The sequence below is a fragment of the Prunus persica genome, chromosome G5, assembly GCF_000346465.2.
Source record: "Prunus persica cultivar Lovell chromosome G5, Prunus_persica_NCBIv2, whole genome shotgun sequence".
Classification (NCBI taxonomy): Eukaryota; Viridiplantae; Streptophyta; class Magnoliopsida; order Rosales; family Rosaceae; genus Prunus; species Prunus persica.
This window is the reverse complement of record NC_034013.1, coordinates 2,057,865-2,081,822: the sequence shown is the minus strand read 5'-3', so window position 1 is coordinate 2,081,822 and position 23,958 is coordinate 2,057,865. Positions and strand designations below refer to the sequence as shown.

At 35.9% G+C, this 23,958-nt stretch overlaps 2 protein-coding genes across 7 annotated transcripts; one reads left to right on the top strand and one right to left on the bottom strand.

The window, feature by feature from the left end:
- Positions 984-16,468, top strand: LOC18777514 (alpha-glucosidase 2). 2 transcript variants are annotated; one of them, XM_020563664.1, is made up of 24 exons: positions 984-1,065; positions 1,153-1,341; positions 2,489-2,780; positions 2,923-2,991; positions 3,068-3,205; positions 3,321-3,438; positions 3,998-4,080; positions 4,397-4,492; positions 6,001-6,169; positions 6,247-6,389; positions 6,463-6,549; positions 6,768-6,953; positions 8,004-8,171; positions 9,844-9,964; positions 10,057-10,126; positions 10,704-10,791; positions 10,908-11,028; positions 11,663-11,856; positions 11,951-12,059; positions 12,858-13,013; positions 14,380-14,482; positions 15,110-15,283; positions 15,687-15,832; positions 16,095-16,468. In XM_020563664.1, exons 2-24 carry the CDS (start codon positions 1,166-1,168, stop codon positions 16,286-16,288), a joined length of 3,201 nt encoding a protein of 1,066 aa, XP_020419253.1. In that variant the 5' UTR covers positions 984-1,065; positions 1,153-1,165; the 3' UTR covers positions 16,289-16,468. The 2 variants fall into 2 exon arrangements, with proteins under 2 accessions (XP_020419253.1, XP_020419252.1); XM_020563663.1 differs by having other exon boundaries at positions 1,036-1,341.
- On the bottom strand, positions 17,010-19,518 carry LOC18775770 (nucleolar protein 56). 5 transcript variants are annotated; one of them, XM_020563667.1, is made up of 6 exons: positions 18,719-19,518; positions 18,316-18,474; positions 18,012-18,199; positions 17,815-17,913; positions 17,669-17,697; positions 17,443-17,489 (listed from the first exon to the last, which is right to left on the bottom strand). In XM_020563667.1, exons 2-6 carry the CDS (start codon positions 18,324-18,326, stop codon positions 17,454-17,456), a joined length of 363 nt encoding a protein of 120 aa, XP_020419256.1. In that variant the 5' UTR covers positions 18,327-18,474; positions 18,719-19,518; the 3' UTR covers positions 17,443-17,453. The 5 variants fall into 5 exon arrangements, with proteins under 5 accessions (XP_020419257.1, XP_020419254.1, XP_020419255.1 ...); XM_020563665.1 differs by having other exon boundaries at positions 17,422-17,489; positions 17,669-17,913; XM_020563666.1 differs by having other exon boundaries at positions 17,422-17,489; positions 17,669-17,865.

Sequence of the window (23,958 nt, the reverse complement as noted above, 5' to 3'; positions counted from 1 at the left end):
GCGTGAATTACACGCGCCAACGGTAAAAAAATTTGACTTCCGCCCGCTGACGTCATCGCTGACAGACTCCAACGGGCATTTGACACGTGTCGCAACCGGGCTTCTCCGATGGGTTTTTTTCCAGAAATCCGACGGTCCTCGTTTTTTTGGCTAAAAAAATTCCAAAAAAAATCGAAAAAATTCTGAAATTTTTTTAAAAAAATACCAAAAATTTGTATTTTTTTCCTATAAATACCTAACAATTTTATTTACTTTCCACACTAAATCTTCATACAATTTCTTCTCCATCCAATATTTTTTACTCTCCACTCACATTATTCACTTCCCACACCAATTCTCCATACAAACTCTTCTCCTTCCAATATTTTTTACTCTCCACTCACATTTTTCACTTCCCACACCAATTCTCCATACAAACTCTTCTCCTTCCAATATTTTTTACTCTCCACTCACATTTTTCTACTACTTTCCATTTGTATAAAAAAAAACAAATATTTGAGGAACGCCCCTTAGGGATCCCTCAAAAAAATCAATTCTTCTATTTTTCTTTTAACAATTGTACACTATAACATGACGTGTTTCCTACTTAAACAAAACTACATGATTAAAACTCAAAAAGAAAGAAAAGAAAAAGAAAAATGAAACTATTTGGCCATTTCTCTTTCTATTTCTAACATTCACATGAAACAAAAGGAAATGAATCATAGTTCCTACGTGTCAGCTCTCCAACTTCCCAGTTTCCACTAGAAAACGACAAATGAGCTACAGATTCCTCCTCTGTTTTTTCATATTTAATTTAATTTTTGTTGAAGTTTAATTTCGTATGATCATGGGAAGGACTTAAAATGGTTTTCAGAAGTCGTATTTGATTTGATTAAATAAAATAAGTTTAATCACATTCGCATGAAACAAAAGGAAATGACGAATGAGCCACAGATTCCTCCTAGAAAACGACGAACGAGCTACAGATTCCTCCTCTGTTTATTCATATTTAATTTTTTTTTGTTGAAGTTCAATTTCGTATGATGTTGGATTCACGGGAAGGACTTAAGATGATTTTCAGAAGTAAATTTTATTTGATGAAATAAAATAAGTTTAATCACAGTAAAATAATAACAACAAAATAATTAATAAGTGAAATATATTATATAGGGCCAAAACACCAATGGGAGAAGTGGTAGCATTGAGTGGCAGATTGGGTGGGGGATCGTCGAAACTCGCGCCAGGGTATCTTCATCGTCTTCCTCTCTCTGGTACCAACAGCAACAGTGTAGTTCATGCAAGCCTCTTTTCAGGGGTGAGGTTGAGGAAGAAGCCTGGTCCTCAATTTGGATCGTTCAGGTTTGTACTTATTCTTGCCTGATTTGTTTTTTATTTATTTTGGGTATGTTTTTAAGCAACAAATTGTGACAATGGTGCCCCTCTGCCTTGTTGGGATAAGAATTCTAAAAAAACTGCACTAATTTTGCATCAAGTTTATGATTTTACAACAGCTCTTTGAAGTTATTGCCTGTTCTGTTTTGTTTTGTGATGCATTCCTTACTAATTTTATATTCTTCACATCCAATTCTTATTTTGATTTCTATCCACAATACTTCCCATGTTCATTCTAGTAACCAAACACTGCTATGATGTGTATGTAGCAAGTCTTTTCTTTTTGGTTTAATTTTTCTTCCTGTTTGGTAGTAATATCTTTGTATATCCACGGTTTGCAAATATGAACAATTGGATGTGGAAATGCACCATTCATTTGGTCGTTGCTAATTTAGAATTTCACTTTTTGACAGTAATTTATTCCTTGCACATACGTATAAGCATTTGAGAGATGTGATGATATTTTATATAGGTAATAAAAATTCCACCAATTTTTTGTTTGGACGCTAAACATGGATATGTAGTTTGACCTAATATTCAGTTCTAGATTTTGTAACTTCACCTTTCTAACCGAAAGTAAATAGTAAATATCAGGCATGGGCATGCCCAGGTAGCATCTCTCTTCTACCAAATAGGGAAGTCTTAGTTTCAAACTTATGAAAGGAAAAGGAAAGAAAAGGGAGAAAATCCAGGTCCAACCCTTTTTAATTGCTAGTTTTAGCGCTTTCTGTTTTCTGAGGGTGTATGGAACTTGGTAGAGGAGTACTTCAAGTTGTCTAGTCCATTACTGATGTTTGGTCTATAAAACTCTATTTATACTTTTTTTTTTTGAAATTCTATATTGACATTTCCTTCTGTTTGCATGGAGAAAAAACCCCACTGATGATGTGATAATTGAGTTGTAATAGCTCATATGATACAAACACACTGTAAATTTTATCTGTTTATATTTTTCAAACGACTCTATAATCTTCTTTCACATTTTTAATAGTGATCCGGAGTGAAATGTTAGATTCAAAATGCATATTCCCATACGATATTAGTTTTTTTGCTAGAAGAGGTCTAATAAGAAGTTCATTACTGCTAAATTTACTATGGTTATTTTGGCATGCAGAAGGAAGAGATCTGCCAAAAGGTTGGTTACTGAAAGTTTGATCTCTAAAATGGCTGATTATGAAGGAAAGGCAGTTGCTCCAGATGTCACCTCAGGATCTATGATTTTTGAGCCTATCATTGAGGATGGAGTATTCCGATTTGATTGTTCTGCAAATGATAGAAATGCAGCATATCCTAGTATCTCTTTTATTAATAGCAAGGATAGGGACACACCAATTATGAGTCACAAGATACCTTCATATATCCCAAATTTTCAATGTCTATTGGGACAGCAGATTGTTAAACTCGAGGTCAGCAATAGATTTTCAAATTGAATTTGGTGCTCCCTGTATTATCTATTTCTTTTTGTCTCTTTCTTAACAACTATATTGTCTTTTCATCGTGATAGTTTCTATGCCTTAAATTAATGTGGTAGAATTGCTTTTGCTCCAGCTTCCTGTCGGGACCTCTCTGTATGGAACTGGGGAAGTTAGTGGGCAACTTGAGCGGACGGGGAAAAGAGTAAGTCATCTTTTGATGATCTATCCATGAAAGATTTCCCTCCTCTCTAAATGTTTAGTATTTCTGCTTGATTTAGGTTTTTACTTGGAACACGGATGCATGGGGTTATGGTTCTGGAACTACATCATTGTACCAGTCACATCCTTGGGTTCTAGCTGTTCTTCCAACTGGAGAGGCATTGGGAATTCTCGCTGATACAACACGACGCTGTGAGGTGCTGTGACATCTGGATCTCTGACCTTCTGTTGTATGTGAAAGTTAATGTTTTTATATATTTTTCTTTTAATTTATTAACCTACTTTTTGGTTCACTTTTTTGCTCATGAGCAGATTGATCTGAGGAAAAAATCGATGATACAGTTCATTGCTCCATCCTCTTATCCTGTCATTACATTTGGTCCATTTCCCTCACCCCAGGCTGTTTTAATATCTCTATCCCATGCAATTGGTAATTTCCTAAACCATTTAGCATATGCTGTTATGGCATGTCCTTCAAATGTTTTATTGTGACAGCTAGATATTTTCTTTTAGTACATTTTGTTCAATTGCCCATATAATTGAACTCAATATTGGTAATATGTCAATATTTCCTTGTCATTGTTGTATTTTTAGACCCTGGTATTTGAGTAAATGTTTAATACCTTGTGTTAACATTCATAATTGAAATGTGACATCTAATATACATGTAACATAAGATAAAAGAAAATAAATACTAAATTTGATTATAATTGATGAATTCGATTTAAGGATTTCGACGAGAAGACAGGTATGCAGTATGAAAGAAGTTATGTGTTATGTGATTTCTTATGAATTAGAATAACTACAGACTTTTGAATTCAAAAAGTAGATATTACACATGCTATATGTTTCTTTGCATATAGTGGCACTTGCAGATGTATGTTGCTTACTTGTCAGTGCAGTCCATAGTATATAATGCGGTTCCTTCTCCATCATTCTTAATTTATTGTTTTAGTATCTGTTTTTATTGTTTATGATTTCCTCACCAGGGACTGTATTTATGCCCCCAAAGTGGTCGTTAGGCTATCACCAATGCCGTTGGAGCTATGACTCTGATAAGAAAGTTCAACAGGTAAGTATTTGATGATTATCTCAAGTTAAAGCTTCTCTCCCTCTCTCTGTCTCTGTCTCTGTCTCTGTCTCTGTCTCTGCCTTTCATGCATGCTTGTTTTCTCGCACTTTCTCTTGTTCGCCTATATGTTTGGTCAAATACCTATTCAAATAACATGCCATCACATAAGAATGAGCTTGTCAATCAAATAATATAGTACTTGGAACTAGACAGTACATCTTAGTTCTGTAAATTCCTTGCCACTATATAGACAGTACAAATTTCTAAAGCGTTATACGATCTATTGCGATGATCATTGACCAGCTTACCTTTGCAGATTACAGGAACATTTCGAGAGAAGGGTATACCTTGTGATGTCGTATGGATGGATATTGATTACATGGATGGTTTTCGTTGTTTCACTTTTGACAAGGTATGTTTTCCCCTAATTGTTCTTAATGGATGAGAATACATTGGTTCTGGTTCCCCATCTTCAGTTCATCAATGAAACCATTTACTTCTTTCAGGGGTGAATTGAAGTTTGAGAATCTTGTGTATGTTATTGTGACATTTTATACATGTTTAGGGTTGAAAGTTATTCTCCAAAATTTTTATAGAGATTTACTTTCAAGAGAGTAAAAGGTGTTGTGTGGCTGTTCCTTTGAGTGGTTAGGCTAAAAATATGTCTAGAGAACATAAAACAACAAAGATGTTCTAGGTTTGCTCTCTTCTTCAAGACATGGGTATTTAAGCGGTGCTATTGATGTAGATGTATTGTGAATCAGGTTTCTGTTTCCGTTTATTGTAATCCAGTCTTCCATGAGCATACCAAGCACATTGAAGTAGATTGTCATTTTATTTGTGTTTTTTTTATTTATGCCAAAACATATTTACACTCCTCATATCAAGCCTTCTGATTGGCTTGGTGATATTTTAACTAAGCCCCACTTATGGCGTTCATTTGTGGAATTTTACTCCATGCTGGGTGTCTTTGACTTTTATGTTCTAACTTGAGGAGCGGCGTGAGCAGTCTCATTTTATTTTACTTCCAGAGCCTTAGAGAGTATTTTATTGGCTTGTGAGACCCACAACTGGTGTAAACATAAGAGTAACCAGATGTTGTGTAGTTGTAGTAGTACAAACCACACCAGAAATGGGTACCCTGCAATAAAAGAAAAAAACAGAATAGAAGATACACAACCACATCTTTTACCTTGTATATTGGCTGAACTTAAGCTTTTGAGTCCATCTTTAGAAATCTGTCATAATTAATCTTTTCATGTTGACTTCAATCTTTGAATGCTATGCAATGAATTACCATTGGGAGAAAGTAACAGGATCAAATTTGGATGGTCGATAAATGAGTTCTAGGGCAAAGAGATCCAAGGGAAACTTGAATGTGATTTTTCTGGGACAGAGTAATAGGGTCAGGTACAAGCTCTATTTTGCCATTCATTATGCACTGATATACAGTGATGTAGGCATTGTTGGCTCAATCGACAAAGCACAAGATTGTGCTTTGTCCTACACCTATGCATTTTAATTTTTTTTATTGAATGAGGCTAGGAAATTGCAATGGCGCCCCTCATTCTAGAATAAAACTAAACAGTTGGCCAATTTTTGCATGGTTTGGAGGGAAAGGAACACTAGAACTCTAGGCAGTAAATTTCTTACGAGTCAATGTTAGATTGTCGGTGAATGTTTCCTATTATCTATGGGATTGTAGAATGGGAGGTATCTGTTTCTTAAGCCTATTTGGTATTCTCTTACGGTTCCCTCTATCGGTTTTGCTGTTCCATTTCTTTTATAAAATTGTTGTGTTCCTATAAACACAATGGTTACAAAGGAATTTGGTGATGAAAGAATTATTCTGTTTCTATAAACACCAAAGGATATTGGGTATCATTCCTAATAAATAAATTCTATTCTGATATCTTTCAGGAGCGCTTTCCAGATCCGAAATCTTTGGTGAAGGGTCTAAACCAAAATGGTTTCAAAGCAATCTGGATGCTTGACCCAGGGATAAAACAGGAAGATGGTTATTTTGTCTATGATAGTGGTTCTAAAAATGATGTCTGGATTTTAAAAGCAGATGGAAGACCATTTGTTGGTACATTTTCTCTATGTAATGGTACCAAAAGTCAAACCTAGTATGTTACTGTGTTAAAATTTTCTCTCCATTTCCAGGCGAGGTGTGGCCCGGGCCTTGTGTTTTTCCAGACTATACACAGGCAAAAGTTCGATCTTGGTGGTCCAATTTAGTGAAAGATTTCACTGTAAATGGTGTTGACGGAATATGGAATGATATGAATGAACCGGCTGTTTTTAAGGTAGTTCGATTATAGTTTATTGGTGCTTGCAAAATTTTTGTCGGTGTTGATCTTATTCTTTTTCCTTTTTCAGACTCTCACAAAAACGATGCCTGAGAGCAATATTCATAAAGGGGATGATGAACTTGGAGGTTGTCAAGTTCACTCACACTATCACAATGTATAATTTACTCAACCTTGCTGCTCTGCTATTCGTTTTACATGATTTTAACAGTTAGTTTAGGTTCCAATCTTGTAAGCATCTTTTGTCTATGGCATATTGGCAGGAACTTGACTGCCTTACTGGTTTGTGAATGTCATTTTGTTTGATTGTTGTATGTATCACTGATACAATGCGAAACTTGTGAACTTCAATTTGTTGACTTTGCTGCCTGTTAGGTCTATGGCATGCTGATGGCAAGATCAACTTTTGAAGGCATGAAGCTGGGTAGTGAAAAAAATCGTCCTTTTGTTCTCACCAGAGCCGGATTTATTGGTAGCCAAAGGTATGCTGCAACTTGGACAGGAGATAATCTTTCAACCTGGGAGCACCTACATATGAGCATTTCCATGGTTCTTCAGTTGGTATGTTACTCTAGTAGCTTGCTGTTTGCCTGAGTTAAAGACGTAGTATTTGCCTGAGTTAAAGACGTAGACTTGATTTTATTTTCCTTCCCTGTTCTTATATGGTTAGTTTGTTGTACAAGAAGAACATGTGCACTCTGCATAAAAGATTACTTGTAGCAATTGAGGTGTTATGGAAAAAAGTAAAGAAGAAAGCTCGCCTGAAATTGAGGAGCTTTCTTCATTACTTTCTTTGTTAGAAAATGCCACTTTGTTTCCGACTTTCCATTTTGTCTGATTGGAGGAGCTGGATTTGGGATCTTCTCGGGTTTTCTCTTGTAAATCAATTGCAGGAAAGCTGAATGACAACCCATCTCTTTCTTGCTTCCATGTTCTCCTATGATTGGAAGACTAAAACAGCACCTAAGGTAGGCATTCTATCTTGGATTAGTTGGATCGTTACTCTTGGTAGGGCCAACAGTTGTGATGGGGTTTTACAGGAGGATACCCAATTGCCTTTCTCCCCATTGTTGCATCAAGTGTAGAGGAGAGGGTGAAAGTTCTGATCACTTGTGTGTTCATAACCCAATTGTCTTAAGTTTAGGAGAACGCTGTTTAGGGAGTTGGATTGAGCTGGGTTGCTTCAACATCTTTTATAGCATTATTTTGTGAGATGCACATGGATTTTGGGGGAGGCAATACTGGTGTAGTCTTTGTTTTTGGGTGGTGTGGCTAGACAGAAATAGAAGGATTTTAGTGTTTAGTCTATACTTATGATTAGCTTGGTTAACTGCTCATGGAAATATCAATACTTCTGACATGGCTTGAAAAGTATGGATCATTTGTTGCTGCATTGCCAGTGGCTTTTTCTTTATGTTCTCGTTTACTCAATGAAATTTTTTTATGTTGCTCTATCCTGGTGTCGTATAATGCGTTACTATGTGAGAAGTTTAATTTTTTTTGGTGGAAATGAAGTAAATTTGTTTCTTTTAGTTAGTTACTCAAAACAACCCAATGTATATACATTTCTTTATCCAACTGTACTGTAATAACCGTTTAGTTTGTTTTCAGGGACTTAGTGGTCAGCCACTATCAGGGCCTGATATAGGTGGCTTTGCTGGAAATGCAACACCCAGGCTCTTTGGAAGGTGGATGGGTATAGGTTCTATGTTTCCCTTTTGTCGTGGGCACTCAGAAATTGACACCATTGACCATGAGCCGTGGTCATTCGGGACAGAGGTTTGTCATGCTTCAGCATTATGAATAACTATTGTGCTTGTTTCCTGAGTTATCCCTTTATTAAATATCGGCTGGCGCTTCTGGTTGAGCCACTTTACCATACATTAGAGTAAGATAACCTTCTTAGAACTCAGATAACTGTTATACATACAGGTCTCCAGATAAATCTTCTACTCTATTAGTTTTGCTACTTACTTTTTCAGATCTGTGTACTTGGGTAGTGCCCTTATGATCTGAAGTTCTACTAGTTTTCTACTTATAAAAGAAGACACTAGAGGACCTAGGTTTTGGATGTATTTTCTAAGCAGCTCCATGTTTCTTCATGTATTTCGGGTTTTCAAGGAAGTTGGAACCATCTGTTTTCTTATAGCAAAGCCTAAAAACGTCTAATGCTTCTTTGGTTCCTACCTATATAGGTCCACAAGCACAAAAGCACAAGGAGACAATCTCTGAAGAGCCTACAACTTACAATAAAAACCTGAAATTTCTCTCTGCACACCAAACTTCATAACGTTGCAATGGTGAAACTATAGTTTGGATGCCATTGCAATGTCAAGCCTCTGTTTGTTGGACCCCTGGTTCAACTTTTTTCTGCTTATGTAGAGTGTGGGACCCATTTTGTGTTGACAAGGACACCAAATTTGCACCACATGGAAAATAAATAGGTGACAAATTGTAAAAGACACATGGCCTTTTAAAAATATTTTCGAAATCTAGAAAATTTATAATTGAAAAAATATATATAAATAGAAAAAGTGTTACTCCTCAACGAAGGCGCAGTGTCCCACCTCCCCGCTTCCCATCCCCATCTAGATCTTATCTGAAACGGAAGAAGAAAAAGAAAACATCTAAAATCTGCAGAAATAGAGGAAAGAAAAGGAATTTTGAGCAGCAGGACTGAAAATGGAAGAAGGGTTTCGAACAAGAATCATGATTTGTATTAGAGGGTGATTTCTTCCCTACAGACAGGGACCTGCATTTTGGGGTGGATCAGCTGTTATCAGCTTTGGTCCTTTTAGCTGTCATTGACATGTCTAAGTGTTCCTTGAAATTCTGGTACATTTATATGCCTCCTGATTCTTCAGCTCCTTTACCCATCACATGAGAAGTGTAATGATTTTTATGATTGTGTACACGTGAAAGTTTCTTCCTTTGGCTGAGAAGCTCAAGATATTGGGACTAAGTGACAGGAATTTGGGGATGAGGGGTTCAGGAGTAAAGGTTGAAGATGATATGGCTTTTGAATGGTCAGAGCAAAGTGTGGAAATTGGAAAATGTGTGACTGAAATCTCTGGCTGTTGTTAGCACTTGGTAGCTTGATTGACCGACTATCATCCCCAACCCATTATCGTTAATAAGAGCATGGTTCTGTTGGGACAGAAAGATATTGTGCTTTGGTATTGCAACTTCAATGCCCAAAAAATACCTGAGTGCACCCAAGTCTTTCATTTCAAGTTCTTTTGCTTTATAATTTTGAAGCTATTTTGTTTCGGTATTGTGAGGGCTACCTTAACTTTCGTGCCAAAGTCAATCATCCAGAAAAGGATATGCATTTTATGGTTTTTATACGTTGCAATTTGCTGTTTAATGTTGATGTGCGCTATTGTTCTTTTTAGATTTGGGTCTGCTAATTGTGCCATTAATCAGAACTCATTTCAATTCTATATGTTAGTGTGAAGAAGTATGCCGTTTGGCATTGAACAGACGCTACCGACTTATACCTCATATATATACTCTCTTCTATATGGCTCATAAGACGGGTACTCCAGTGGCAAGTCCTACTTTTTTCGCTGGTGAGTTTTTTAGCTGTTGAATGGTCTAACTTCTTTTGGACATGATAAGGCTTTGTTACGTGACTAAGTGCATATGTCAAATGCATGTTCAGATCCCAAAGACCCCAGCTTAAGGAAATTGGAGAATTCTTTTCTGTTGGGTCCACTTCTAGTCTATTCCAGGTTCACCCTTTTCCTACAAGATAAAGAACCAAATCCTTGTAGATTATGTCTTTTGTGGTTCCTGTAATCTGTACCTTGTGCTTTTAGTGGACAAAGACTGAATTTGACATCACCTTTCGTGAAAAAGGCGGACCATTCCCTGTTTATATTAACTTATAAATCCATTCTTTTATATAGAAAAGCAATTTTGCAATAACAGATGCCTCATGTTATACGTTATTATGTTCCTTTTTCGAAGTGTTCTTTGCTGTTGTGAGAAGTGAAGTGAAGACCTGAGTCTATCAATGTTATGGCTAAAGTAATGTTACTTCCTTTCTAAATTTAATTGTATGTGATTCTGTCACCCTTGTATTCCGACTTTTTTTTTTCCCACCTCATACTTTGCTTGCATCATTTGGAAATTAAGAATACAATGCAAATTTATAATTGTGCCCTTTGAACCTATTGCAGCATAGAGATCTGTTAAGTGCTTTCTAGTTTCATTGAACTCGTGGGTGGTGTAAAGGAGGTTCAGTTGAAATGTTTATTTATATCTGATCCTTGCATTTTATTCTGACATCCTATTTGTCATGTTCAGCACTTTGCCTGGTCAGGGGATGGATAGTTTGCAGTGCACATTGCCCAAAGGAATTTGGTTGAGTTTTGATTTTGATGATTCACATCCTGTATGTATGACTGTACATATTGATATGCTTTGGTTTTCAATTTTTTCTGCTCATGTTAATACTTTCCACTCATTTCTTTTCTTCTTTTTTTTCTCACTCATTTCTGGTTATTGCAGGATTTACCAGCTTTATATTTGCAAGGAGGAACAATTATTCCTGTGGGTCCTCCTCATCAGCATGTTGGTGAATCTAATATATTTGATGACTTGACACTCGTTGTTGCTTTGGATGAACATGGTAATTATGATTCTGTCAATTTCTTTAACAAATAATTGGATTGTTTGGTTGTAAAATCAACAGTTTCAAGTTTTGGATGGTCATGCACAAGTTAAGGTCAAATGCGTGATTATTGATGTAGATTTTAAATTAACGTAATTGAATACATTGAATTAAACCAAATCATACTTGGAAGTGTACGGATCTATTACAATAGAGATAAGAAATTACGAGGTCGAACCCACAAAAAATTATTAAGACAACCTATTGCTTAACTAGTTCAACAAAAGTGTATTTGATTTTGGATAACAATTATATTAATTAGAACAATTATTTATAAATAAAATGATAACTTCAATTGGGAGTAGCCCTAAGGCATTGATAATATGAAGATGGGCCTATATTCTGCATCATATTGCTTAGTGGGTGGTGGATTGATTGTTGTTTTAGGTGTATTGATTGGGTTATGGTGTTTCGGTTCTTGTTTTAGGTGTCTGATGGATGCTTGTCCATGTTTCTTGCAGTTCCTCTAGTTTTATTTTCTTCAATAAACGTTTCATCAAGGGAAGAAAAGAAAAAGGACAATTAGGTTTTTCCAATTTTTGTAGGCTAAAATTAGAAGTTATCAAGATTTATCAACTCTCTTTATTCACAGGGAAAGCTAAAGGTGTTCTATATGAAGATGATGGTGATGGATATGAATTCATGAAAGGTGGATTCTTGTTGACACACTATGTTGCTGAACTTCAATCTTCTATTGTTACTGTCAAAGTTTCAAAAACTGAAGGATCTTGGAAGAGGCCACAACGTCGCCTGCATGTGCAATTATTGCTTGGTGGAGGTGCAATGGTATGGTTTATTTTCTTTAGGGATAACAATCCAGTGTCTGAGACTAAGCCAATGCTAATAAAGTACCATATTTAATCCTGAATCCTTCAAACAGGTTGATACATGGGGCAAAGATGGAGAGGTTCTTCAAATTTTAATGCCTTCAGAACAGGAAGTTGTGAAGCTGGTTTCTACCAGTGAGAAGCAGTACAGATCTCGTTTGGGTATAATTCTTTTATGCCATATACTGGCTCATATTTTCCTCAGTGTGTACCTAAAATATTGCTAAATTCTACGTAATTCTCGATAAACGTTACCTTTTCTGAAACCCTCTAAATAGATTGCATTAACCAGGCCTCAATAAAACCATCTGGATTTCATAACCCCAGGCTGTTTTCTTTTTAAAAAAACATTGTGTTTATACATCTTATGTAGGTGAGTTTGCATTTTTCTGTAAATTCAAATTGCAACATGTATTTATGAATTTATGAGATTTTAAGGATTAATATTTCTTGTTTATGTTGATAAAAGGCTTTGATAATGAATCTCTCTGATTCTTGCAGGATGTTCTAGTCAATATCTCTTCTTTCCTCTTTTGTGGTCTCTTTTTTTTTTTCGGTGGGTGGGGGGTGCTTTTGGGGTATTAACTTAACATGTCTCTAAGCGAGTTTTTGTAGCATTCCACTTTTATATAGGATTTAGTGTTTTCACATGTTTCATTTATAAAGAGAAGTAAGATGCTAATATATTTATATATACACAAGCAGCAACCAGTGCATAATAGTATATATACATGCAAACATCTTCCCTGAGACCACTCTGCATTGTAATTCAATAATCAGAATAATCTATTCTTTAGGTCGCTCCTGGTGAAAACTTAGTCAAATCGGTAACTGTTTTGTCATCTAAACTGGGCAGACAAAACAAATAGGATGTTCACATATAAGTATATTGGCGAACATCCTCACTTAAAAATTCTCTTATATATTAGTGACAGTGCCCCTTTTAAATTGTTAATGTAGAAAATGCCAAGGCTATTCCAGACGTAGAAGTGACTTCTGCACACAAAGGAGTAGAACTCTCAAGGACTCCTGTTGAACTGAAAGGTGGTGATTGGTTTGTTAAAGTAGTTCCCTGGATTGGTGGTAGAATAATTTCCATGATGCACCTTCCTTCAGGTAGTACTTTGAAGATTATTTTCCTTTCATTATTATATATTTATAATGTATATAGTTTCTATGACCTCCGTTGTGCCATTTACCCTTCCCCTTCGTTTGGTGTATGTCTGGATATGTAGTACACAATCTCTGCTTGCTAAGTTGGTTTAATTGATGAATCAGTATCGTTGTCCAAGATGGGTGTGAAATTTTGAAAAGTAGCCAAATTTTGGACATGTTAAAGATTTTTAGCTCATTTTCTTGGACTTATAGAATTTTAACCACTGAAGAGGTTTGGAGCACTGGTCGAGAGGGCTCGATCATGACTCGAGGGGACCTCAAGCAGCTATATTTTGAAATCTTGAAAAAGAGGATAAAATTCATTAAATTGTTAAAAAGAATGTTTTCCGAATTTCCCAAGATTGATGTGCTCAGTGTGGACATCACACTTCATCCTCACTATACTTCTGAAAAGTTCTTCCTTTTCTTTCCAACCATATTACCCACAAACCACCTAGCACTGCACAATTACACAAAACTCTAGCCTTTCTTCCACGGATGAAAGACATACACTTTTGACAAAGAATGTTTAAGAGTGAATGACGAATAATCCATTAACCCCTGCTACCTGAACCAACCGCCACCATAGCCCAAAGCATATGGACATTGTTAGAGCGAGTTCCAGATTCTGCCTCTTTTTTCCCCACAAGATTCACCAATGAGGAGGCAGACACATTGGATTTTCTTCTTTGTACCAAATTGCAAGTGTTTTCTTGGGAGGAACAGTAGACTTCCAAATAATTTTAGTAGGCTGGAACACAGAAAGGGATTAATTATCAAATAGAAAACTTTAACAAAGATAAAACCACTGAAGAATCCAGTTTCCATTTCCACCTATCTGGACTACATGCTGAAACCCGAATATTCTCCAAAACTACCGAAGTGCAGCAAACTCCTCAATCTCTTGTTCATGTAAATTTCTTTGGAATAAAATTTCAATTTACTTGACCTGCATGAACCTCTGCCAATAAGCCACCCTACAATGTTAACCCCTAGACAGCCTGAAAAGACGAAGAAATTTTAAGCACGAAGGATAGACATGAAGTGATAAACATTAAAATGATGGATAAAGTCCAGTCTCTGCCACAAAATTTTTAGTTTTGATAATGACTGAGATTTTACACAACCATGAGTCTATTCCATTACGAATAATTAGTTGAGGAACTCCAAGGACAGAAACATGATAAACTAGGTACAAACTTTCCAAATTATGATTTTGTTGCACGAATTGATGTTTTTTTCAAGATGATGAAAAATAAGGGTTGTAACCCTACATCACTTCAGGATTCTCTCTATAGTTGATACTTATATGCGGTTATTGTTGCAGGGACACAGTGGCTTCACAGTAGGGTTGAGGTTAATGGGTATGAAGAGTATAGTGGTACTGAGTACCGCTCTGCTGGATGTACTGAGGAATACAATGTTACAGAGTGAGTTTCTGAATAAATATTGGGGTTTTCCTTATGAGACCAAATTCTGATGTCATTACGATCCTGAGTTTCCCAAAAATATTCCCGTAGTCAAACTAGAAAGTATTCTTTTATACAATCCTTGGTGTCAAGATTTTTAACTATCTAATAAAATTTCAACGAGTAGAACTTTAACATATGCTAAACTAAAATTGCACCAGAGTGACACCCCAAATTACTTCATAGTATAGATTAGATGTGAAAAGCAGGTGATATTTTTCAGCTATCCTATTACTATATGTCTTCAATATATTCTTCTAGCTATGAGGTTCTGTCCTTAAACCTTCTAAACTTTAAACATTTGTTGTATGTTTTATTTTATTTTAAGACCATGTTAATGTATTGTATCTCAAAGAGCCACCACCCTTTGTAGAGCTGCTTTATAGTTCCCATCAATTAATACTTTTCTATTTTAGTTGCAAAGTATGTGAACATTTTAGCCATGTTGTAGTTCAAATATGAAGGACCATTTTTTCCTGGTTGAGTAAAAATAAATGGAGTAAATGGATACATTTGTATGTGTGTATGTATGTATGTTTAATGGGCATTATGATAGTTCTTGTATTATTATCTGAAACGTCAATGCAGGCGGAATCTTGAGCATGCTGGAGAGCAGGAATGTCTTTTGTTAGAAGGTGATATTGGGGGTGGTTTGGTTCTCCAGCGACAGATATATATTGCAAAGAATGATCCCAAGGTTTTCCGAATCGACTCTAGCATTATAGCACGCAAAGTTGGTGCTGGTTCTGGTGGATTTTCAAGGTTTGCTCCAACAAATCCCCCTCCTCTCCCTTTTGTTCTCTCTATACACACACACATATAGATATTTTATATATATATATATTTAAACATATATAACCAAAATGTATAAATGTTTGACTACTAAATTAGAAACAAAATGTGAATTTCTTACTATGACTAAATGGAGGAGTTCACAAGTTGCTCCCCTCTCTTACTTTTATTTCAAATAATCTCAGACATTCGTGACTTTCTGTTAACTTGCAGTTTAAATCCTTGTTTTTCCTGTAACTTCAAATTTTGACATGGAAAATCCTTGGATGGATTTGAATTCTGATTTTCACTTTGCGTGCCTTTTTTTTTTTTCTTTCCGTAAATATCATTTCCTTTGTGCATAATTTTGTCTGTTTTTGTTTTCTCTTTGCAGGCTGGTCTGCCTGAGAGTACATCCAATGTTCACCCTCTTGCACCCCACAGAATCATATGTCTCATTTACAGCCATTGATGGGTCAAAGCATGAAATTTGGCCTGAATCTGAGGAGCAGTTCTATGAAGGGAATTTATTGCCTAATGGTAATGCTATCTATCTTTCAATGTCTTACATTCATTACAATGAGACATTGGAACTTTGTTATCCTGCTCAAAATGTGGAACTATACCTCACTTTGAATGTCACGAAAATGTTCAGGAAATTGCTTAGATTTCTTTCTATTTCCCTCCTATTTTCTTTGTCATTGCATCCATAAAAAGAAATCAAATTTTCAAAAAATTTAGTTCACTCTTGAAAATGGTTATATTTGATCAAGCTTTTCTTTCATTATGATTTTTGCAACAGGTGAATGGATGCTGATTGATAAATGTCTTGGGTTGGGGCTACTGAATCGGTTTGATGTTAGCCAGGTTTACAAATGCCTAATCCACTGGGGAACTGGTACTGTTAATTTGGAGCTGTGGTCTGAGGAAAGGCCTGTTTCAAAGAAGTCACCTCTCAGAGTCGCCCATGAGTACGAGGTCATCACAATCCCGTAAAAAAAGAGTGGTAATTTAATTTCACTGTTGTATAATCATATTTACCAAGAAAAAAAGGGATCTTAAAGTCATAGAAGTTGAGATATTGTATAACACTGCTAAGTGTGGCATTGTGAACGTGAGAAATGTTTTATGCACTACAATTTTACATAAGACTTGATTGAGATTGTGAAACAAAAACTAGGGCCTCAGATTTGCATTTTTTTTTTTGTTTTCAATAAGCACCATGTTTCTCATTTACTCCACCGTGGCCTTCTTATATATAAGTTTAACAGCAGTATCCCTAAAAAATATTACAAAGTTTTGTCTAGAAATAAAAACCTCATTTATCTTGTGCCATGCTTGTCCAAGGCCCAAAGCAATTAAACAACCCAATTGGATTTGGCTGACATGAACAAGATCGAAGCTTTTGCGTTATACTGGCACTTGTATTGTTACACCATCTATATATAGCTAGCCCAAATCAAACCCTCGTAGATTAGAAGTGGGATCTTTTTGTAAAAACTATACTTTTTAGGAAATAAAAAAATAAAAAATGTAAGTATCAAAACCAAGAAATCAATTTCCATTCTTGTTGGTGATGCTTTTTATCAGTTTGATATGAGAAACAGCCGACTCATAATGCTTCATGTACTTTGCTAGCTTTATTACAACCCAAGGTTTTGGTTTCTCTATATAAACCCCCCAACCCACCACCTTCACTCTCACCCCTCATCCCACTCTTATCATTAAATTCATTCCATCATGAATTATACTATATTATTCGAAGCTCTTGAAATCCAACGTGATTCCAACATTCTACTCCAGTATATTATAGAGGATTGTTTAGGAGACTACAATCGTGAGTTGTCGGAGATCTTGATGAACACGGTCTCCGGCATGGTCAATACTATGCATTTTAACAGGACAGCGGGTAGGAATATACTGGAGTAGAATGTTGGAATCACGTTGGACTCCAAGAGCTTCGAATAATGTAGTATAATTCATGATGAAATCGAATTAATGATAAGGGTGGGATGAGGGGTGAGAGTGAAGGTGGTGGGTTGGGGAGTTTATATAGAGAAGCCAATATTTTGCAATAGAACACTTGTTTGCAAGATAACGAGCCATTCGTCCCTTGTTCCGCGCAGATGCTCGACCAATAAAAGATGAATGGAATATCAGTCTATATTTGGGTGTGTTTCCCCTGGTTTTTAATGCCCTGCAAATTGATTGATAAGAACAAATGAGTATATTTTTTCTTTCTTTTAGTTCTCTTAATTTTGTCATACTGATTATCTCAAAAAAATACAAATAAAAATTGTCAAACTGATCAACAAACTTTCATGTGGTATATACGACACACAATGGAAGGAAAGCTAAGGTAAAGTAAAAGCGCACCTGAAGAGAGCTTTCTCTGCGCCAGGGATCTGAAGGGTAGAAGAGAGCCAAATTCGTGAGACTACAGGCATGAGATATCAATCGAGCTCCAACTACTACACCAATTAAGGAGGCCAAATTGGGTGCAATATCATTCATTTTAATACCTGGGAAATCATAAATGCCTTTCCTGTACTCAGATAGACCCGCCAACCTCTCTGCAAATTGCTGAACAATATCAAAGTCAGCTAGAGAAAAATCCTGCCCTGTGAAAAATAAAAAGAACCCAGAAAGTAACAATAAGAATAACGAATATATAATAAAGAAATGAATGAATGACAGGCAATACATTACGGAATCTTACCCATGGATGCTTTGGCAGCTTCAATAATCTCCTTTGCCTTATCTTCATGCCCAACAATATCAGTTAAATCTGGAAGTCTGTCTTCGGACAATCTTGACTTGTCTTCAATACTTTTTGCCACTTTAGCATAGAGATAATTGTCAGTGACACTTTTTCCCAGTTCAGGAAAATGCCAAGAGTACCATTCTCTGAGGAGCAAATTTTAAAAAAACTCATCACAATCAACAAGCTCTTCCAGAAGATGCAGCTGGTTTACTGTTATATATATATATATAAGATATCTGTGTCAATGCCAGTGTCATACCTGAATCTCATGGAGAAGGAATTTATAACCTTATCAAGGTTATCTAGAATGGAGATTGCTTGAATCACCGTATTGCCAACTCGGTCAGGATTAAACTTGACCTTGCCCCATGCTGTAACTGCTGCCGAGACCAAGTCGGGCTTTGTCCAAGTCCACAGTCTGAAAAAGAGAAAGAAAAAGCAAAAGAAAGGATAATGTCATTATATTTTAAACCCACAAAACAAGAAACCCAAAACAAAAACTAGTAGACATTTATAATGATAAACCCTATCAAAATGCAGCTGCACTCCACGAAGCAGCTCATGAACAAACTCATTACTTTGTCAGGGAATTTTAGTCACTTGAAAGATGTGAGAACCAATCTTATGTTCAGCCACTCCCAAACTGAATTTTGGCCTCTTACCTTCCTTGACTTTTGGGAGATTAAGTTCCAAAAAGTTCCTCAACTCATCAGTCATACACCCTGAAATTCAACCATACAGACCCTTAATTTGTATTGACCAATTTGCAAGCAAAAAATAATCATTGAAATACGCCGACCAACTAAAGATGCAGTGCAAAAGTATACTTGTTCTACCGTAGATTACATGGAGTATTAAACCATTTGAGATTAAAAATATGCGAAATGGGGTACTTTATCAAGTTATGGGGATAAACGTGGGGCAGGGAAAGAAAGTTCGAATATTCAAGTAGGACTAACATAGTGTTTCTTCAAGTACAATTTATAAAGCAATTTTCAAGCAAAAATACTACACATTAGTAATGTTAGAAGCAGCAGATAGTTTCTAGGTATATATTATTCCCAAATTCTCTCTCTCTCTCTCTCTCTCTCTCTCTCTCTCTCTCTCTCTCTCTCTCTCTCTCTCATGAAACCTGACAACTAAGATAATCAAATAAATGAAAAAAATGTAAAACAGCAAGCTTTAGCCTTCGGAGACTGCGACGCATTGGCTATAGTCATCAAGGGCCGACTGAAATGGGCAAAAAGCTGTGAGCTTGACTACTTTCGCAAACCGGTTCAGGTCTGAAACGGAGCCCTGAAACTGCATCCGTATTCTGCCCGATCAGATCGAGCCCGTGAGCCAGGAATAGAGAGTACCCTGTAGCTGCTTCACAGAGCAAGTAAACCGCCATAGAATCGAATGGAGCTCTCAAGAGAAAACGCAGTCGTGTGAAAAATGATCAACTCTCTCTCTCTCTCTTAATCCATTAACTGAAAGAATGGTTTGTACAAGCTTTATATTAAAGTACAATGATGAGCTGTCAAATACAGCTGTATAAGAGTAACATGGTATTAAGAGTAACAGCCAGAACTCAATAAGACCGTACGTACCGTATGAGAACTCAATAACCAGCTGTATAAGAATAACATGTTTGATTTGATGGATTGATTGATCGTCTCGGAAAAAAGATGACAAGAAACCGCCCTCTCCCTGTGAAAATGTTAAACCATGTTTCACAGAGAATCCAAATAGTTTGCAGTTGTTAGGGAGGGCCCTGTGAAAAAGTTAAAACCGTCCTCCCCCATGTTAGGTCAGTGCATGTTTAGTCTTTTCTTGTCTTTGGCTTCGGCCTTCCCTGTAACCAAAAAAAGAAAAGAAAAAAAGGACACCATTGTCTTTGGCTGGCACTCTGAAATGGACACCACTGACCATGAGCGGTGGTCGTTTGGGGAAGAGGTTTGTCATGCTTCTGCATTGTGAATAACTATTGTGGTTGTTTCCTGAATTATCCCTTTATTAAATATTGGCTGTTGCTTCTGGTTGAGCCACTGTTCCATAAATTGGAGTAAGATAACCTTCTTAGAACGCAGATAACTGTTATACATACAGGTCTCCGGCTACATCTTCTACTCTATTAGTTTTGCTACTTACCTTTTCAGATCTGTGTACTTGGGTAGTGGCCCTATGATCTGAATTTCGACTAGTTTTCTACTTACAAAAGAAAACACTAGAGGACCTAGGTTTTGGATGTATTTTCTAAGCAGCTCCATGTTTTCTTTATGTACTTTGGGTTTTCAAGGAAGTTGGAACCATATATTTTCTTAAAGCAAAGCCTAAAAATGTCTAGGTGCCTTAACTTTCATGCCTATATTTTCTTACCGCAGTGCACCCAAGTCCTTCATGACAAGTTCTATTGCTGGATAATTTTGAAGCTATTTTGTTTTGGTATGGTGAGGCTGCCTTAACTTTCATGCCTAGGTTTTGGATGTATTTTCTAAGCAGCTCCATGTTTCTTCATCTATTCCCCAAACGACCACGGCTGCCTTAACTTTCATGCCCAAGTCAATCATCCAGGAGTCATATATGTTGCAATTTGCTGCTTATTTTTAATTTGTGCTATTGTTATTTTTAGAAATTGGGTCTGCTACTGTGCCATCTTGTTTACAGTAAATGGCTAATAACTTAGTTAAAACCTTCTTTATAATTGAACCTGATGTTACTGGTTTGCTTATTGAATTCGTCATTACTTCCTTTAATTAATGTAAATTATTACAGGAGATTGGACCACAACAATTTATTTGAGTAAATTATTAAAAACATTCTAGTTTCATTTTATGTTGCTCAACCTGATGCAATATTGTTTGGGATTTTATTTCGAAGCACTAATATGACTGAATCCTTGCAGAAATATATAAATATATCTAACTAATGTTTCCAGATTGTGCCTCTTTTTTAATTTTTTATAAACATATTTTGCACAAGATACACCAATGAGGAGGCAGACACATTTGATTTTCTTCTTTGTACCAAATCTCAAATTTTTTCTTAAGAGGAATAGTATCCAAAAATTAAAAAAATTTCTAAAAAAAGGGGAAGAACTGAAAATAGTCGTCAGCATTGAAAATACTTCTTTGGTTGAGTCTCTTTCACGACCACAGCCTTCACGTGAGTAGCTCTATGGTACCCGTTGAGAAGACACTTCTATTGTACCTGTAGAGAAGACAAATCTTTGTTGAGTAGACAAAGCTTTCTCATTTATTGTACTTTTCAGATTCCAAAATTTATCTAGGGATGTGGTGCCGCTGATAAATTGCCTCAGTGTGGTTGTATTGTGAGTAAAATTAAAAACATTCTACTTTCATTTTATGTTGCTCAACTTGTTGCAATATTGTTTGGGATTTTATTTTGAAGCACTAATATGACTGAATCCTTGCAAAAATGTATAAATATATCTAACTAATGTTTCCAGATTGTGCCTCTTTGTTTATTTTTTATAAACATATTTTGCACAAGATACACCAATGAGGAGGCAGACACATTTGATTTTCTTCTTTGTACCAAATCTCAAATTTTTTTCTTAGGAGGAAGAGTACCCAAAAATTAAAAAAATTTCTAATAAAAAAAAAAGGGGAAGAATTGAAAATACTTCTCTGGTGGAGTCTCTTTCGTGACCACAGCCTTCACGTGAGTGGCTCTATGGTACCCGTTAAGAAGACAATTCTATGGTACCCGTAGAAAAGACAAATCTTTGTTGAGGAGACAAAAGCTTTTTCATTTATTGTACTTTTCATATTCCAAAATTTATCTGGGGATGTGGTGCCGCTGATAAATTGTCTCAGTGTGGCTGTACCGTGAGTAAAATTAAAAACATTCTAGTTTCATTTTATGTTGCTCAACTTGTTGCAATATTGTTTGAGATTTTATTTTGAAGCACTAATATGACTGAATCCTTGCAGAAATGTATAAATATATCTAACTAATGTTTTCAGATTGTGCATCTTTTTTTATTTTTTATAAACATATTTTGCACAAGATACACCAATGAGGAGGCAGGCACATTTGATTTTCTTCCTTGTACCAAATCTCAAAAAAATTTCTTAGGAGGAATAGTACACAAAAATTAAAAAAATTTCTATAAAAAAAGGGGGAAGAATTGAAAATAGTCGTCCTAATTGAAAATACTTCTTTGGTGGAGTCTCTTTCATGACCACAGCTTTCACGTTAGTGGCTCTATGGTACCCGTTGAGAAGACATTTATGGTACTCGTTGAGAAGACACTTCTATGGTACCCATAGAAAAGACAAATCTTTGTTGAGGAGACAAAAGCTTTCTCATTTATTGTACTTTTCAGATTCCAAAATTTATCTGGGGATGTGGTGCCCCCGATAAATTGCCTTAGTGTGGCTGTACCATCACTACTACAAAAAAGCAAAAAGACGACGGTAAATCACCGTCGTGTATTTGGTTTTTCAATGGTCGTGGAATCCACCGTCATCTTTTCCCTCATAAACCACGACGCTAAATAACCGTCGTTGTTAAACTATACAACGTCATCAAAAAATACAAAACGACGTCTTTGTACTGCAAAAAGATCTAAAAAAAGCAATCGAGGATGATAATAGACGACCAATTCTCTAAAAAGACCGTCGTTAAAAAGGGAAAATATGACACATATTAAGAGAACAAGGCCGCAAGATAGACATACAACGACGACAATAAAAATACGCCGACGTTAAATATAATTTTCACGACAATAAAAAATATGACGTCTTTAAATACATTAGAAGACGACGTTATTGATACCTACTACGTCGCACATATAAACACAACCGTCGTACAATTAATTTTCCACTTCGATTTTTCGATAAAAGATGACGTGGAAATAGTTGTCAGTGTCATTATTTACGACGTATGTGTTTCTATAGTAGACGTTGAAAAACTAAACAACGTCAGTTACAAATATATGAGAGTCGTATTAAAAAATTTATACGTCCTATTTTCAGAAACAAACAACGACGATAAATATTAGACGTTGTTAAATACAACAACGTCGGAAAACAATAAAAACAGACGTGTTTAGTCTGCTAAAGTTCTAGAAAATAGTCGAGGATGAGAATAGACGACCAACTCAAAAAAATCACCGTCGTTAAAAAAGAAAAATATGACACATATTAAAAGAACAAGGCCGCAAGATATACATACAACGACGACAACTAAAATACTACGCCGTTAAATACAATTTACACGACAAGAAAAAATATGACGTCTTTAAATACATGAGAAGACGACGTTATTGAAATCTACAACGTCTCTTATTTACAAAAAACCGTCGTGAAATAAATTTTCCACTTCGATTTTTCTAAAAAAGATGACGTGGAAATAGTTGTCAGTGTCATTATTTACGACGTATACATTTATATAGTCGACGTTGTATTTATATGTATTCATTACTCACGACGCACTTAATAATATAGACGACGTTGAACGTCTAAACAACGTCGGTTCCAAATAAATGAGAGCCGTATTACAGAACATATAGACGGCGTAGATTATGATGGGAGCCGTATTACAAATAACGTCGTTTAATTGTTATTAGACGGCGGTTATAATGAATTTCCGTCGGAATTAATTTCGTTCCTCTTCATTTATAAAAGAACTTGCGACGTGGAAAATGTATGATGACGTCGTATTTTTTAACGTTCAGATTATATATCTCGTTTTTTAGACGTCGGTATTATGGGATTGGAGTCGTGTTATTTTGAATTACATGGCGGTTCTTTATCCTTCACCGACGTGATATCCTGAATAATTGCTTCACAATAGCGTCGTGGTTCTTCATTGTTACGTTGCTTTAAGACGTCGGTAAATATGCTGAATAACTGATTCACAATAACGTCGTGTTTTATTTGAACGTAGAAAG

Excerpts from the sequence above, each read along its gene's own strand:
- LOC18777514 (XM_020563664.1), top strand. The coding sequence starts at position 1,166 with ATGGGAGAAGTGGTAGCATTGAGTGGCAGATTGGGTGGGGGATCGTCG. Across the intron at positions 6,954-8,003 it reads TTTCCATGGTTCTTCAGTTG|GGACTTAGTGGTCAGCCACT; the intron begins GTATGTTACTCT and ends GTTTGTTTTCAG. Across the intron at positions 10,127-10,703 it reads CCACTTCTAGTCTATTCCAG|CACTTTGCCTGGTCAGGGGA; the intron begins GTTCACCCTTTT and ends TGTCATGTTCAG.
- LOC18775770 (XM_020563665.1), bottom strand. Across the intron at positions 17,914-18,011 it reads AGCTGCCAAAGCATCCATGG|GGCAGGATTTTTCTCTAGCT; the intron begins GTAAGATTCCGT and ends TATTTTTCACAG. Across the intron at positions 17,490-17,668 it reads GCAGAGAAAGCTCTCTTCAG|GGCATTAAAAACCAGGGGAA; the intron begins GTGCGCTTTTAC and ends ATCAATTTGCAG.